Source organism: Vicia villosa, linkage group LG5 (assembly GCF_029867415.1).
Source record: "Vicia villosa cultivar HV-30 ecotype Madison, WI linkage group LG5, Vvil1.0, whole genome shotgun sequence".
NCBI classification, from domain to species: Eukaryota; Viridiplantae; Streptophyta; class Magnoliopsida; order Fabales; family Fabaceae; genus Vicia; species Vicia villosa.
The window spans coordinates 56,791,310-56,807,498 of record NC_081184.1 but is presented as its reverse complement, the minus strand read 5'-3'; the positions used below and the strand labels follow the sequence as shown (position 1 = coordinate 56,807,498).

Here is a 16,189-nt window from a genome sequence, read left to right as displayed (position 1 = left end):
TTGGACGAAATCTGAAGCCATAGTATATAGATTAATGAGAGTAATTTGAAGGGTTTCTCCAAAATCTAAGAGGAGAATAATGGAGATCGTTTTGCACAATTCCAAGGAACTTTTCACAGTTTCAAGGAGATTTTGCACGTTAGTAATGATGGGAGTAAAAATAGGGTAGAATTGAAAGACTATTTAATAATTAAAATATTTAGGGGGATGCAATTATCTTTATGTCCCCGTTAATCACTCTCAAATGGGTGATTAGAGGGTTAATAAAAGAATTTAGCATGTATTCTACTTTATTATATTAAAAATATTAAAAGTAGATTTAAAGATTAGAAAATGGAAAAGAGAAACATAGCGTTAAGAAACGAGAAGGAGTTGTTTAGCAATTAGCATCGTCTTCTCCAAAACAAGATCCAGTAATATAACTGCACCTCCTGGCCTTTCTGGCTCCGCCAGTGTTATAACTCATTGAGTGAAGAAGAGAGAATGGTTGATTTGAAGTAGTAATTGTATCGTAATCAGTAAATGGGTATGGGTTGGGGAAGAGGAATATTCGAAGGTTCGGTAGTGCTGGGATGTCTGTGTTCACTTGGTTGGGCAGGTCTATGGTTTTTGAACCGTCGTCTCTACAAAGAGTACGAAGAGAAACGAGTCCTCGTTCAAATCATCTTCAGCGTCGTCTTTGCATTCTCTTGCAATCTTCTTCAGCTTGTCATCTTCGAAATCATTCCCATCCTCTCCAAAGAGTCAGTAAATTAACCTAACTTTTCATTTTTACTTTCTGGATTTCAACATTATCATGTATTGTTTGATTTATAATTTATGTAGGGCAAGAGTGGTGAATTGGAAGATTGACTTATTCTGTTTGATTTATAATTTATGTAGGGCAAGAGTGGTGAACTGGAAGATTGACTTATTCTGTTTGATTCTATTGTTGGTGTTTCTTCTGCCTTATTATCATTGTTACTTGATGCTTAAAAACAGCGGTTTCAGGACTCAAAGGGCTGCTCTTGGAGCTCTTTTGTTTTTGTTTGCTTTTCTTTATGCTTTTTGGCGTATGGGAATTCACTTTCCCATGCCATCCCCTGATAATGGTTTCTTCACTATGCCTCAACTCGTTAGTAGAATTGGAGTCATTGGTGTTACTGTCATGTCTGTTCTATCTGGTTTTGGTGCTGTAAACTTGCCATACAGTTATCTATCACTTTTCATTAGAGAGATTGAAGAAACTGAGATCAAGGCCTTGGAAAGACAATTAATGCAGTCAATTGAGACTGCTATATCAAAGAAAAAGAAAATTATTCTCGGTCAAATCGAGATGGAGAGCAACCAAGGATCTCAGGAGGTTACATTTTTTTTAATCTTTTTCCACTCCCTGTTTTTCATTCATCCACTTTTTTTTAATGTTTTTCTTGTTTGCCACAGAGGTTAACTGCCAGATCATTTATCAAACGTATTGTTGGCACAGTTGTTCGATCCGTGCAAGAAGACCAAAAAGAGCAAGGTTAGTTTGCTTTAATTCTTGAAAACCCCATGTAAAGCTTCTGCATTAGAGATCTAAATTTCGGTAACTATAGTATTCAAGAATTACATGATCAATTTATAGAGCAAATAAAATCTGTGTACACAAGACATATAGATTGAAAAACATCTGTTTATTTTAATTATTACAAAATGATTCGCAAGTATGCTGTGGTTTATGTGGTTGGTTGGAGGTTAATGTTTGAATTTTCGAGGATAATTTGTTACCAACTATTACCACTTCTTTGGGAAAGGTTTTTTGGATAGTATTAACTAGTAATTGAGTGGGAAGAAAGGGAAACTCACACCAACAGAGAAGAAGAAATGCCTTATTGATGGGTCTTGGTCAATGGTTACACAAAGACTTAGAAAACTTACACTTCCAAGACTGAGCAACTTTCCAACCATCTTCTGATTCTGCCTCAAATCCTTCCCCTCCCTTTACTAACTGACGGGCAAAAAATCAACTAACTGAAGGCATATCTATAATTTTTGTAGCTTCTCTATGGACGTTGATTGGCCCTTCCCTAGATCCCACTACAACAAGAGCTCTAAAGCAACAATGACTTTGAAGTGGGGAGTCTTTAGAAGTTACTGTTTGATTCATGGAATCAACGTCTTGTAAATGCTAGATAAGATTGTCTACAAAAGACCCATGACGCACAAATTGGTCCGACCCTTCTCTGGACCCCCCCACCCCCCACTAGTGGAGCTTCATAGCTTAGGGTTTCCATTTTTGGTATATTTAGAGAGATTGGGATCCATTACTCAATTCATCAGTGTTTCCCTTTTATCAAAATGGGGTCGTCCTTCTTAATTCATGCAAATAAATATTATCGTGTTTAAATATGATTGGGGTTTGGATGTAAAGTTTGCTCAAGTTGGGGGTTTAAGTGATTTTTTTGAATGCTTGTCATGAAGATACATTTGATAGTGGCACATCTGATTGTATATTTTTATTTTTCTTTAATTATGTTATAAAATTGTCAAATACATATTTTAAAATTTTCTTTTATTAAATGTGAAGATATCAAAGGCATGGAAGCAGAGGTACTGGCTTTAGAAGAGCTTTCAAAGCAATTGTTCTTGGAGATCTATGAGCTTCGTCAAGCAAAAGTTTGGCTCATTTCCCTGACCCACTTTCTTTTGGAATCTGCAAATAGTTTTGTTGACATTTTACTTCGTAGTAGTCAATCCTCACGTCATAAACTGCTTCTCGATATATTTAGTTTCAGATTTAAAATAGTGATGGACTGCTTTGATAACACTTAAAATCCCAAAAGGCTTTTCTGAAAGAGCTTTTTATAGATATTAGTTAAATCATTATGCCCCCTTTTAGAAGTGTTTGGACTCTTGCTTCTGGTGATATATATATTTTGGTTTAAATATATTTTTGTTCCCTGCAAATATACATTTTTTTGCTTTCAGTCCATGTAAAATTATTATTTTGTTTTTAGCCATTGAAAATATTTCATTCTTTGCTTTTGGTCCTCGGTGTTTTATCTTAGTCCCTCCATAATTTATTTATGTTGGAATTGATCCATGTAATATGTAGAAGATTTGATTTTAATCCCTTAGAATATGCACTACGGAAGGACTAGAATGAATATTACATAGACTAATTCCAAGTTTGGACAAATTTTGCCAAGACTAAAACAAATCACCATGGTCCAAAAGCAAAAAGTGGTATACTTGCAAGGACTAAAAATATATTTAATCCTTCTTAATCACTCTTCCAGTTCCATTATAAAAGTGTCTCCTAGATAAACCCTTTGGAAAGTAAGGCTTGTAAATTGTAATAAGGTTTTAAGTTCTTGATATGGACAGTGATCCTAAACATTATCAATACTAACAAAGCAATAATAGTGTGATGATTGAATATCCCACAAAGCTCTGTTTCTTGATTGTAAACTATCTGGTTCTAGTTCAATATATAGTGGTACTTGTCTTGAATGTAAAATTGATGCCCCATTGTAACTGTACATGATTTTTCAATGAGGTTCTACTAAAGGGTTTTCAGCTGCTGGACTGAAGCCCTGAAGATAAAACAGTTGCTCCCAAGGACACAAACTATAACTATCATCACCAAAAACTGGCATTACCCTTTGAAAAACCTGGAGCCTTATTTTGACGAATGCATGTTGTAATCAATGATAAAATCTTGAGACTTGTTTTGTATAAAAAAATCCAACTTCATCTTCAAAAATTCTATTAAAATAGTGTGATTGAACTTTGTTGCACTTTCTCATATTTTCTACATAAATCTACTTACTATGAAAATGGTTTTCACTTTGCAGGAAGCTGCTGCATATTCTCGCACTTGGAGAGGACATATGCAAAATCTACTAGGTTATGCTTGTTCTGTTTATTGTGTGTATAAAATGATCAAGGTATATTGGACATCATAAACTGATATTTTATAGGCTAGAATTAGCGTTTATTGGAAAAACTAATGCTAGTACTTGTTAAGAAATGTGGTTGGGCCTAACTCATCCCTACAAAACCGGCTAGTAGGGTGAGGATTGCCCCTACTTATAAGCACATGTTCAGGCCATATATTGTCTGATGTGGGACTCTTAACACACCCCTTCACGCCTAGGACTAGACAACTAGAGCGTGGAAATAAATGGTGGGTGGCCTGATAGCGGAAACCATAATAGGTGGTCCACCAGAGCTTAAACGAGACTCTGATACCATGTTAAGAAATGTGGTTGGGCCTAACCCATCCCTACAAAACCGGGCGAGAATTGCCCCCACTTATAAGCACATGTTTAGGCCATATTGTCTGATGTGGAACTCTTAACAAATGGTGGATTAGAGCTTTCTTAAGTTATAAATGACTCGGAAGCAATGTATGGTAAATCCATAAATCCATTTGCTGAATGATGCCAACCTAAAGATTCTTTTGTTTGATAGCAACTTGTTTTCAATTTATTGAATTAGGAGAAACTAAGAGACATTTAGGTAAACTGTGTGTCTGAATAGCACAACAAAAGATGCATTACATAAGAGAAAATACAAATCCTAGTATTAATTACATAGATATCCTATTCTATACTAGAATACACTAAGGAATATTCTAGGGAATATTCTCTCTATATACATATAATATAATTATCAACACTCCCCCTCATTCTTGAGCATATAAGTCAAATGCACGAAGTTTGGTACATATATAATTGGTTATGGGGCTTCAAAGGGATTTTGCAAACACATCTGCCAATTGATCATTCGAGTTGACAAAGCTTGTGGCGATGTCGCCTGACTCGATCTTCTCTCTGACAAAGTGACAGTCTATTTCAATATGTTTTTGGTCCTCTCATGGAAGACCGGATTTGAAGCAATGTGCAATGCAACTTGATTATCACAAATAAGTGTCATTGGTCTTGCTTCTTCAATTCGAAGTTCCTTGAGTAATTGTTTTAACCAAATAAGTTCACATGTTGCCATTTCCATGACTCTATACTCTGCCTCAGCGCTTGATCTTGCAACTACATTTTGTTTCTTGCTTTTCCAAGATATAAGGTTTCCTCCAACAAGTACACAATACCCAGAGGTGGATCGTCTATCAATGGGTGACCCTGCCGAATCAGCATCGGAGTATCCAACTATCTGATGCACACTTGATGTATCTTAGATTCCGGACAATAACATCCATGTGTTCCTGGCAAGGAGAATTTAAGAACTGACTTACCACACTATCTGCAAAAGAGATGTCCGGATGGGTGACTATGAGATAATTTAGCTTTCCAACCAATCTCCTATACCTTCCTGGGCCAGTAGGCTCCCCCTGATTGGGTAGCAGTTTTACACTTGGATCCATAGGAGTATCGGCTGGTTTGACATTCAATAACCATATTTCTTCCAAAATATCCATCGCATATTTCCGCTGGGAAATCGCCAAACAATCACTAGATTGGACCAAATAAAGTAGAAACGATACGCGAGGGACCCCAAACATCGGAGTGAACTAACGTAAAAGGGGACGCAACCCATTTATTGACTCGATCGTGAAAGTGACTACGAGTATGTTTCCCTAACTGACAAGACTCACAATGTAAAGTAGATAATTTAGATAAATTAGGCACCAACTTTTGTAGCTTGGGAAGACCTGGATGACCTAACTGCGTATGTATAATAAGTGGAGAATCTGTGGTGGAGCATGTGGTAGATGACGTAGAGAAGTAGTAGAGGTCTTGAGACTCACATCCGACGCCAATCGTCCGTCCCGAACTCCGATCCTATAGAGTAACATTACTGTTAGTAAAAGTGATAGAACAATTAAGGGAACCGCATTAAACAACTGACTGACAGTAAATTAAATGGACAATTAGGGACATATAGGACAAAAGTAACAGAGAGAGATGATAGAATTTGAACAGTACCAATCCCTTGGGATCAGGTTTGAGAACCATTTGCAGAAGTAATACTGGATAAGAAACCAGAGGTAGACAGGGAAGAGAAAAGACCTTTATTACCGGTAACATGATCAGACGCACCAGAATCGAGGATCCAAGGAGCAAGAGGAGATGATTGAGAGAAGAAAACAAATGAATTACCAGTGTGCGCAACCGAAGCCGTGGAACCAGAGGTCTGGTTAGTCTGACACCACCTGAGGAAATCCTTGTAGCTAGGCGTAGGGTTCTGAAGAGAAGGTGAAGTCAGCATAGTGTCTGGATTTTCAATTTGAGTTGCATTTATCTAGCGTGGAGGTTTGCCATGCAACTTCCAGCAACGATCGATAGTATGCCCAAGCCGATTACAATGGTCACACTTGGGACGAGGTTTGGAGTTGGATGGCCTTCCTCGAAGGCGATCTGATTGTTGCCAAGAGATGCAAGAGAAGCAATGTCACCTGGTGTCGGAGTAACTATACATGGAGGGGAAACCAGACCAAACGCATGAGGTGTGGTCAAGCGCAATAATTGCTCACTAACTGCATCATAGTTAGGAATAGTAGTACATGATAGAATCTGGTTGCGGACGGACTCGAGTTCTGGTGGTAGTACTTTGAGTGCCGTGACCATGAAAAATTTACTCTGTTGTTCGGCATGAGCTATTGCATGTTTTGCGTAAGGCATGAGGGTCGTGTAACTTGCTTTCAATGCATCAAGCTTATTCAGATAGGCTTGCATATCCATATTTTCCAACTTCAGTGTGTCGAGTTTGAGGATGACACTCTATAGGCAATGAACGTCGTTGGAGAAAACTTTCTTGACCTTATGCCAAACCTCATAGCAAGTGGAGAAGGCTTGTTACTGCGCTTGTAGGTTAGGTACTATAGAAAACCATAACACAATGCACAAAGAGGCATCAATTTTCTTCCATTTAGCGAGTTTGGCGGATGGAACATCAGTTAATTTTGTGGTTAGAAGGTGATCTTCATATCCCTGACTGTGAAATCACATATCGACAACACGAGACCATATGTTATAGTTGGCTGATCCGATGAGTTTTTCACATGGGATCAGCCAAACTTTAGTGAATGAGATAGAATCGGTGTCTCCATGGCTTAAAGAAACAAAAAAACGGGGGCTGTTTGAACGGGAGCACTGATTTTCGAGAGTCGGAATGGAAAAGCAAGACCGGATCTGTGACCTGAGGAGGGAGGCGAGTGGAGCGGCCGGAGAAATGGCCGGATCGGGCGCGGATGCGCGGCAAGCGCTGGGTTAGTGACGGCGCGTGAAGCCCACGCACAGGAATTGTGACGGGGTGTGGGGGCGCGTGAGGCGTTATTGGCGGTGATCGAAAGGGCGACGGCCGGATCGGAGGTTGGCGAGTAGGATGGTGGGATCAGTTTTCCTTAACGTCGCCGGAAGGTGGCCGGAATAGTGACGGCAGTGGCGGCGAGGTTGTTAGCGGAGAATTTCGAGAAGTGAGAAGCAAATCGGAGTGATGACACGGTTTGCAAAAAAATTTCTCACCGAAAGACAATGGGTCAACGGGGTAAAGTATGGTGAAGAATTGCCTCTTGGTAGGCTCTAGATACCATATTGAATTAGGAGAAGCCTATGAAGCACAGACACAATACGAGTATTGGATACGATACGTATCCGATACGGTGATACGTTACTAGTTGAAAAATACAAGATACGATACTTTAAGATACGCATATAAAAATTAAAATAAAATATTTAGTTAAAAAATAGAAGGTACGAAGAAGTAGAAAAAAAATAGCAAAAAAAGGAAGTAGAAAAAAAGTAGCAGAAGAGGAATAACCGAAGAAGTGTACGTTGCAATTGTAGAGAGAGATATGGTGAATATTGAAAAATGTTAGTCTTATAAATAGCAAGTAATGATGAATATAATTAAATATAAGATTATTGGAATTGAAAACAGCTATTGCCTGTTATATTAGGAAGTTAACCAATGTTGAAAATAATTAAATTAAATGTTGGAAATTGATATAAAAGATTATTAGATTCTTTGAAATGTGAAAAGATTAGGAAAGAATTACATAGGGGAATAAATAATGACCATTAGAAAATTAAAAAAGAAATGAATAGTCATTAAGAAAATAAAATCTGCAAAAAATTGGAAGGTCACGTATCCGAGACGTATCGGAAGTGTATTGCATCCGTATCGGAACTTTTTTCTATTTTTTTATTTTTTAAAAAAATCGGATACTCCTTCGATACATATCGGCAGCGTATCGGAGCGTATCGGATACGATTCGACAGGGATTTTGAAGTATCCGTGCTTCATAGGGAGAAGCTAAGAGACATTTAGGTAAACCGTGTGTCTGAATAGTACAACGGAACATGCATTATATAGGAGAAAATACAAATCCTAGTATTAATTACATAGATATCTCATTCTATTCTATTCTATAATACACTAAGGAATATTCTCTTTATATACATATAACTGACAGAGATAATTTTTCTGTTATTATGATAGAGCAGCCTGTGCTCTTAAATAGGATACAATGTATTTAGAAAAGGAAACTCCTAATAGATACTCATCACTGCCCTGTTTCAATTCTATAACTAAGGGCCAATAATTTCTATAAATACATACACATTATTCAGCTAATCAAATCCTATTTATGAGAGTTTAATCCTATTTAAATATAAAATATACAACTGATTAAACACTTGTACAACTGGTTCTGACACTCCCCCTCAAGTTGGAGAGTGGATGTTACCCATTCCCAACTTGCTGATAATAGATTGAAATGTAGAACCACTTAATCCTTTTGTAAGAACATCTGCCAGATGATTTCCAGTTGATACAAATGGTATACATATTGTCCCACAATCCAATTTTTCCTTGATGAAATGTCTGTCTACTTCGACATACTTCGTTCTATCATGTTGCACTGGATTATGTGCAATGTTTATTGCTGACTTATTGCAATCTTTAGGTCATGTAGAATTATTTTCAGCCATAGGAGTTCACAAATACCTAAAGCCATTGCCCGAAATTCTGCTTATGCACTTGACCTCGCAACAACGTTTTGTTTTTTGCTCCTCCAAGTCACAAAGTTTCCTCCAAGAAAAGTACAATATCCGGATGTGGATCTTTTGTCATCTACTGATCCAGCATAATCAGCATCTGTATAAGCTTCCAAAGTAATTCCTTCACCCTTTTTAAATAGAATTCCTTTTCCAGGAGTGCCCTTCAAGTATTGCAAAATTCGATAAACAACTCTAAGATGATTTTCTTTGGGATTATGCATGAATTGGCTCACCACTCCCACTGCATAAGCTATGTCTGGCCTAGTGTGAGATAAATATATTAACTTTCCAACCAACTTTTGATAGGATTCTCTATCCACACTTGCATCTTCAACAAATTCACTAAGTCTGTGGTTTTGTTCAATTGGAGTTTCTACTGGTTTGCATTCCAATTTACTAGTTTCAGATAATAAATCCAGCACATATTTCTGTTGAGAGATGAAAATACCATGACGAGAGTGTGCCACTTAAAGGCCCAAAAAATATTTTAATCTGCCCAACTCTTTTACTTCAAACTCTTTCAGCAAACACACTTTTAGGCTATCCATTTTTGCTTGATGATTTCCTGTTACAATTATATCATCCACATAAACAATTAGTGCAGTAGCTCCCCCTAAGGCTGAATGCTTAGAAAACAAAGTGTGATCTCCCTGACTTTGTTTAAATCCCATATCTTTCATCACAGTAGTAAACCTGCCAAACCAGGCCCTAGGGGACTGTTTTAGTCCATAAAGGGCCTTCTTTAGCTTACAAACTTTGCCTTTCTCAAAGCTGAACCTAGGTGGGACCTCCATGTAAATTTCTTCTTCAAGGTTTCCATGTAGGAAAGCATTCTTGACATCGAATTGCTGCAAATTCCATCCATAATTAGCTGCTAAAGATAACAAAATTCTGACAGTGCTCATTTTTGCGACGGGAGAGAAAGTCTCATGATAGTCAATCCCATACGTTTGTGTGTACCCCTTAGCTACTAGTCTTGCTTTATACCTTTCAAGTGTTCCATCAGACTTGTATTTAAGGGTGAATACCCATTTACAACCAACAAGTTTTTTGTCATTAGGAAGCTCTACTAACTTCCAAGTTCCATTTTTCTCTAGTGCATCCATTTCAACTTTCGTAGCTTCTCTCCACTCTTTGATATCTAGTGCTTCAGTAACATTTTTTGGGATAATGGTACTGTTTAAATGAGCAAGAAAACTTCTATGATTGTTGGACAAATTATCATAGGATATAAAGTGAGACAATGGATACTTTGGCCTTTTTGTGCATTCTCTAACATCCTTCCTTATTGCAATTGGAAGATCTCTAGCATCCATGGACATAACTATCAACCCAATTTATTCTTCATGATTTGAATATAGATATAATTTTGTAAGGATTCCAACTCATATAATGCAGCCCAAATAAAGCTCATTTGGGTTGATGAAAGTTACCAAAATATCCATGTATTTGAAAATATGAACAACTTAAAAAGTAACAGCTTAATATAGTTCCCTAACAAAAATTAGGACAAAATACAGGTTGCACCTTAAGCTTCGTTCTTTGTTTTGTTACCCCTAGCCTCTGAATTTTGGTAAAGTGTGAAATTGTTAAGTGGGAAGTTAGACTCAATGGAATGGAGCACTGCTATTGCGTGTCACATGGTAAGGGTAACATGTTAACAATACCATGGTAAGGGTAACATGTTAACAATACCACTTTATGTAGGGAAGTTCAAGGGAGTAATATAAACCAAACTTCTGGGGCGTAATATTTTCTTAAAAACTTAATGGAAGCACCTGTGTTGTTGAAACTTAAACTCCGGGTTTATTGATGCTAATGCTGTCTTGCACCATATAAATTTAAAAGTACTTAGATAAAGATTTGGCATGCTATCTCTATAATTAGGAACCTTAGCACCTTAAGCTTCCTTCTGTGTTTAATCCCTTAATTGAAGGAGCTTGGTGAATTTAGTTAAAGAGGAATTTCATCATTTTTAAGTGAAGAGAAAAAGTTTATTTCATCTCAATTTTATTTTTGGAAAGATTCCTTTTCCTCTCCTATATCATTCTCCTTTTCAATTTAATCTAAACAACAATTGTTGATATTTAAATTAATATGTTCTGTATATATATGGATCACGTATTCTCTTATACCCTAGTATATATTTCTTGAATATTCTATTGTAGTTAAAACTCTAGATTGTATAGTGATTTGTTTTCTAGCCTATAGAATGTAACCTCCGTGGTGTAGTTGATACTCTACTTTGTAACTATATTGTGCATCACTCCCAAATCAATGTCCTCTACTTTGCATTTATGATAATGGTGAATACACCAATGCTTGATAAAGTTCATTTGGCAAAATTGTAGTTCTCTCTTTTTCATTTATAGCTTCTACGTAATTTGTGTGAAAAATTTTTAGTGACACTTATAATGGGATAGAGGGAGTTTCATTTCATATTACAGTGCTGAAAAGTTGAATCGAGGCTGCTGAACATATGTTGTTTTTCCCAATTGGTGACACCTGTATGGTGATATTAGCAGTGATAGTATTTTGCTGTAGTATTTCTCTAGTGAGTTTTTATTATTTTTGAATTTGTTGAAGTCAATATGGCTAACTGATTAATTATTTTTTTGCAGTCATTGCAAAGTGTTGTTTTCAAACAGGTAAAGATCGTATATCATTATTAGTATTTTCCAAATATTATTACTGCTTTCCAGCTTTTGGACTGATTCTTATACTGTCATTGTACTTTTTTGATGATAATATGTTTTTATTATAGGCTGGTTCAGTTGATCCCGTGACAAGGATGATTAGTATATTCCTACAATTTTTTGATATTGGAATAAATGCAGCCTTATTATCTCAGGTAAGTGTCCAATTGCATGCCATTCTTTTTTCTGGAATAAATGATGGTCAATTTGTCGCTAAAACCCAATGCATTCTTATTTAAAGATCAAATTAAAATTTTTTCTTCCGTATTCTGTAAAGAGTTATATCTTGTATAGGTATGTGACGAGTTATTGAGCTGACCTTATAGTTACACTACACATGTCCTAATTTCACGATGATAAATATGTAGAGTTTGATTATTAAATACAATTAAGTTAGTGCTGTTCATTGCTATAATCTTTTGTTCTTCTCCCATACTCTGATTAATTGGTGGATGTTGCCTATTAGAATTTTCCAGTTCCTTTGTTGTTGACTCATGCTAGAATTTGTATGATATTAAATGATTTGATGTTGTATTTATTTATAATTTTTCTGCATTTATTTTACAGTATATTTCCTTGCTATTCATCGGAATGTTGGTTGTGATATCAGTGCGTGGATTCTTAACAAATTTAATGAAGGTATTTATCCTACTTTCATTTGCGTACTTTTTTCCATTTGATGTTTCTTAGATAGTTATGTTACTATTAGCATGTTACTCTGTTAAACTGCCTCTTAGGAAATACTTAATAGCTTCCTTAAAAGGAAGCTAATAATGTGGTTCTGCACCTCCTAAACCTATGGAAAATTTTATAGCTGAATTTGCATATAAGCTGGGATAATTTACAAAAGAATAAAATATGATAATGGAGAGTAAACAATGTACGCTCCTGGCACGAATAAATGAATAATCTACCTCTTTTGGTAGTAAACAACCTACTCAAACTCCCAAACAATATTGATTATTGGTATGCTTTTACAGTTTTTCCAAAAATATTTTAAAAGAAAAATCATTAAACATAAGGAAAAATATAAAACATACATGCTTATCACCAATCTCCAGTAGAAATATGACCCTTCATAAATAAGCAGCTCTCACAGTGAGATCAAAATGTCCACTTCGACAGAATGGTAGGACTTCTATTATGAGATATCATTCTCGTCAACACTGAAATAATGCTTTTAGTACTAAAATAACAAGGTTTATAGTAAGAGACACAATTTAACTACTTGACTTCTTATGATGACCAACTTTATTTAATTTTTTGAATTTCAGTTCTTTTTCGCTGTTTCAAGAGTTGGAAGTGGATCGTCTAGCAATGTTGTTCTGTTTTTGTCTGAGATAATGGGAATGTATTTTCTATCTTCTATTCTTTTAATCAGGAAAAGCTTAGCAACTGATTACAGGTAAAAATGTGTGCTTGGTTTACTGTTCCCAATCTTTCGGAGCTGGTTTCATTTCAGAATAAACTTTTTTATTCCTTTCTTGTTTATTAATTTTGGAATGTGCCATGAGTTCGCAAACATGGCCTATGTAGTAATTAATATGTGTGTTGGTAATGTTTTAACTGCTTTGTAGAATGTGTCCAGCAATTCTGCTTAATCAGAATTACAGAATTGGTGGGGTTTGATATTTACACATGGTTGGAGACAATATATGAATTCTAAGTAAGAAAGGTTACGGAAATATTAAGTTTTTAATTAATCAAAATGTTTTAACAGAATAGATAATAAACACAAAGGAGAGAAAAATGAAAACATTAGGTTACTCCGTTTATAAATGCATGGGTTAAGATAAAAAGAAACAAAAGAATGGACAGCACCAATGTTGTTTCAGTAAATTTTTCAATCCTATTTATATCTATACAATCAATTTACTACCTTTCAGTGTTCAGAATTTAACTCAAAGTTGTCGCAGACCGAAGTAATGATTGGTCTGGTTGTTTGTGGCAATCGTCTTGTCTTGAGTGATTCAAATAGTTATAATTTCAGTAAACTACCTAGGATGATCAACATTTGTCTGTCTTGATCATATCTTATCTGAATCTATTGACAGGATTATTATTACAGAGGTAATGGGTGGTGATATCCAATTTGACTTTTATCATCGGTGGTTTGATGCAATTTTTGTGGCTAGTGCATTCCTTTCTCTACTTTTACTATCTGCTCATTATACATCTCGCCAAATCGACAAACATCCCATTGATTGTGAGTGTAACTTTACCATTTAAATAAATATGAACTGATCTTCTTTTAAGCATTTTGAATTATAGATTTTGCTGCTAGATAGTGAATCACTTACTATATTTGTTGTTTGTGAAACAGGAAATATATACTCTCTATATACATGTATAGTTTCTACTGCCACTGAAGGTATGACTCGGTCCTCTAAACATGAAGGTTCAGACCTTCTGGATGGGTGCATTTAAGTTTATTTGATAACTGATGGGGATTAATTATTATTTTGATATATGCCAGTGAGTAGCTGATTAAAAATCCATGCTGAAAAGATTTCTCATCAGTGAGGGTTGGATATTGTTTGTAATGTCAACATATGCACATACTGCCAAATTCATCAGAATATCCATTTTGGGTTTATCTTCTTTCGAAAGGGGAGACTTCCAAACAGATATTATTGTTGGGTAACATTGAATGTAGATTTGCTTTTGCACTTGGCCTGGGATTGGTTCCATAGGCATAAAGGAACATCATACTTGGTGGTAATTTTCGATTATCCTTAATTGAAATCCTATCCAATATATTTTGGTTGTTTGTCTTGAATAGTTGTAAATCATCGGGTTATTATGGAGTAATATCTATCATATACCCGCACTATAAAAAGTACATCAGCTAGTAGTATCTGTATTTTTCTTCAATGTGAACCCTTCTCATTTTTCTTAATTCTACAAATATTCCTTCTCAAAGAACAATTTCCAGGTCAGACTATTATTGTGTTATGGAATTTAGGAGGATTCTACGTGCCACCCCGTAAGTTATGTATTGCACCCTTCTCATTTTTCTTAATTCCACAAATATTCCTTCTCAAAGAAAGAACAATTTTTGAAACAAATTTTTGGTATAATTACAAATTTTTTGGTAGTACATTTGAAATTTTCGGTATCTTATAATTTTTTTGTGGAAATTTCAAAGGTAAGGAGTCTATACTAGAAATTTAATTGATAACTGAAATTTTCGATGGTGTATTTTGTCAAAATTTTTGGACGATCAAGATTTTGCTAACAGTTTTGTAGGGCTATGGTTTCACTGACAATTTTGTGTGGTATAGAATGAATCCAAGATTGTTAAAATTGGGGCATATGTTATAGGGAAAGACATTTAAAAAATGCTTTTCCTCGATTTCTGATTAAGGTAGAAGTGCATTTCAACGAAAACAATCCTCTTGTTGAATATAGCTTTTGAATGACACCTCATCTCTCGCCAACTTGATAGAAAAGTTGAATGAATTGCTGCTAGATATCGGGAATAAAAGGGTGAGAAAGATTGAGTTTTGTGAAGTTCGGGTTAATAGTAATGGAAGGATGAAATACAATCTGATTGAGTTGAAGACTGATGAAGATGTGACGACCATGTGAAAATTGTTTCGCCGTAGAATAACTAAGGAGTCGATCGAGTTTGATACGCAACTTTTGAGATCGATTGACGACATAATCAAGATGCTGATACGTCTAAAATCATCTGGTAGTAACTAGGTTTTCATGCTTAGTTATTGTGGAATAATCAATACAGAATCAAATGATTCTGTTTGTACAACTCATTAAGGAATAGGATTAATGTAATTAATTAGTTATTATTTCCTGTTCTTTTCTGTAATTAGAATTAGTATTCATGGGAAATTAATTCCCTTGATTCTTAGGTCAGATTTCTCTTTCAAATTCTGCCTTGTGTAGTCTATAAATACAGCATATGTAATTCTCATCAAATGAACGAAAATATAAAATATATTTCTTTAGTTATTTTTAATTTATGATTGTTGTATTGCACCGTCTTGTGTTATGTTTATCTTCTAATCGAAACATGTAATTGACAAAATATTATGCAATAAAAGTACCGTGATGTGAGAACTAGTCTGAGTCACATAATATACAAAATATATAACTATAAAATAAAAAAAAATCTAAATAGGCCCCCCACAAGCTATGTGTACAACTCGAGCTAATCATGTGAAAACCTCACCATTCGTGTTATCAAACCCATGAGGCTATTCATAACAACGACGATCATCTGGAGACGCTCCTGATCATCTGAGCTGGTGGAGGTGGTAGTGGAGGCACGTCGTCAGTCGGTACCTTAGGATAAAAAACCCTAACAATAGAAGGCCTTGCAACATTGGAAGACCCTGTAGCAGGTGGTATGAGGCGATGGTGTGATACAACGAGATACCACTTCAGATAATCATTCTCACATTGCGAAAGGTGCTGAACAGTCACTGCCTTAGACCTAATGTCACAAGCAGAGTTGATGACGTGACTATGGAATCATTTATCAATGCCTCATTC

The 16,189-nt window shown here is 35.6% G+C and overlaps 1 protein-coding gene across 1 annotated transcript; it reads left to right on the top strand.

Moving 5' to 3' along the window:
* Positions 1-325: 325 nt before the first annotated feature.
* On the top strand, positions 326-14,554 carry LOC131601676 (GPCR-type G protein 2-like). Its single transcript, XM_058873543.1, has 12 exons — positions 326-743; positions 883-1,342; positions 1,423-1,501; positions 2,546-2,634; positions 3,816-3,908; positions 11,600-11,626; positions 11,743-11,829; positions 12,242-12,313; positions 12,949-13,079; positions 13,729-13,880; positions 13,998-14,045; positions 14,151-14,554. Coding segments are annotated over exons 1-11 (1,413 nt in total). The 5' UTR covers positions 326-522; the 3' UTR covers positions 14,000-14,045; positions 14,151-14,554.
* The last annotated feature ends 1,635 nt before the right edge of the window (positions 14,555-16,189 follow it).

Bases quoted from the DNA above. Each gene is read 5' to 3' on its own strand.
- LOC131601676 (XM_058873543.1), top strand. From the start codon at position 523: ATGGGTATGGGTTGGGGAAGAGGAATATTCGAAGGTTCGGTAGTGCTG. The intron at 11,627-11,742 runs GTAAAGATCGTA...TTTTTATTATAG, and splicing joins AAAGTGTTGTTTTCAAACAG to GCTGGTTCAGTTGATCCCGT. The intron at 12,314-12,948 runs GTATTTATCCTA...TTTGAATTTCAG, and splicing joins TCTTAACAAATTTAATGAAG to TTCTTTTTCGCTGTTTCAAG.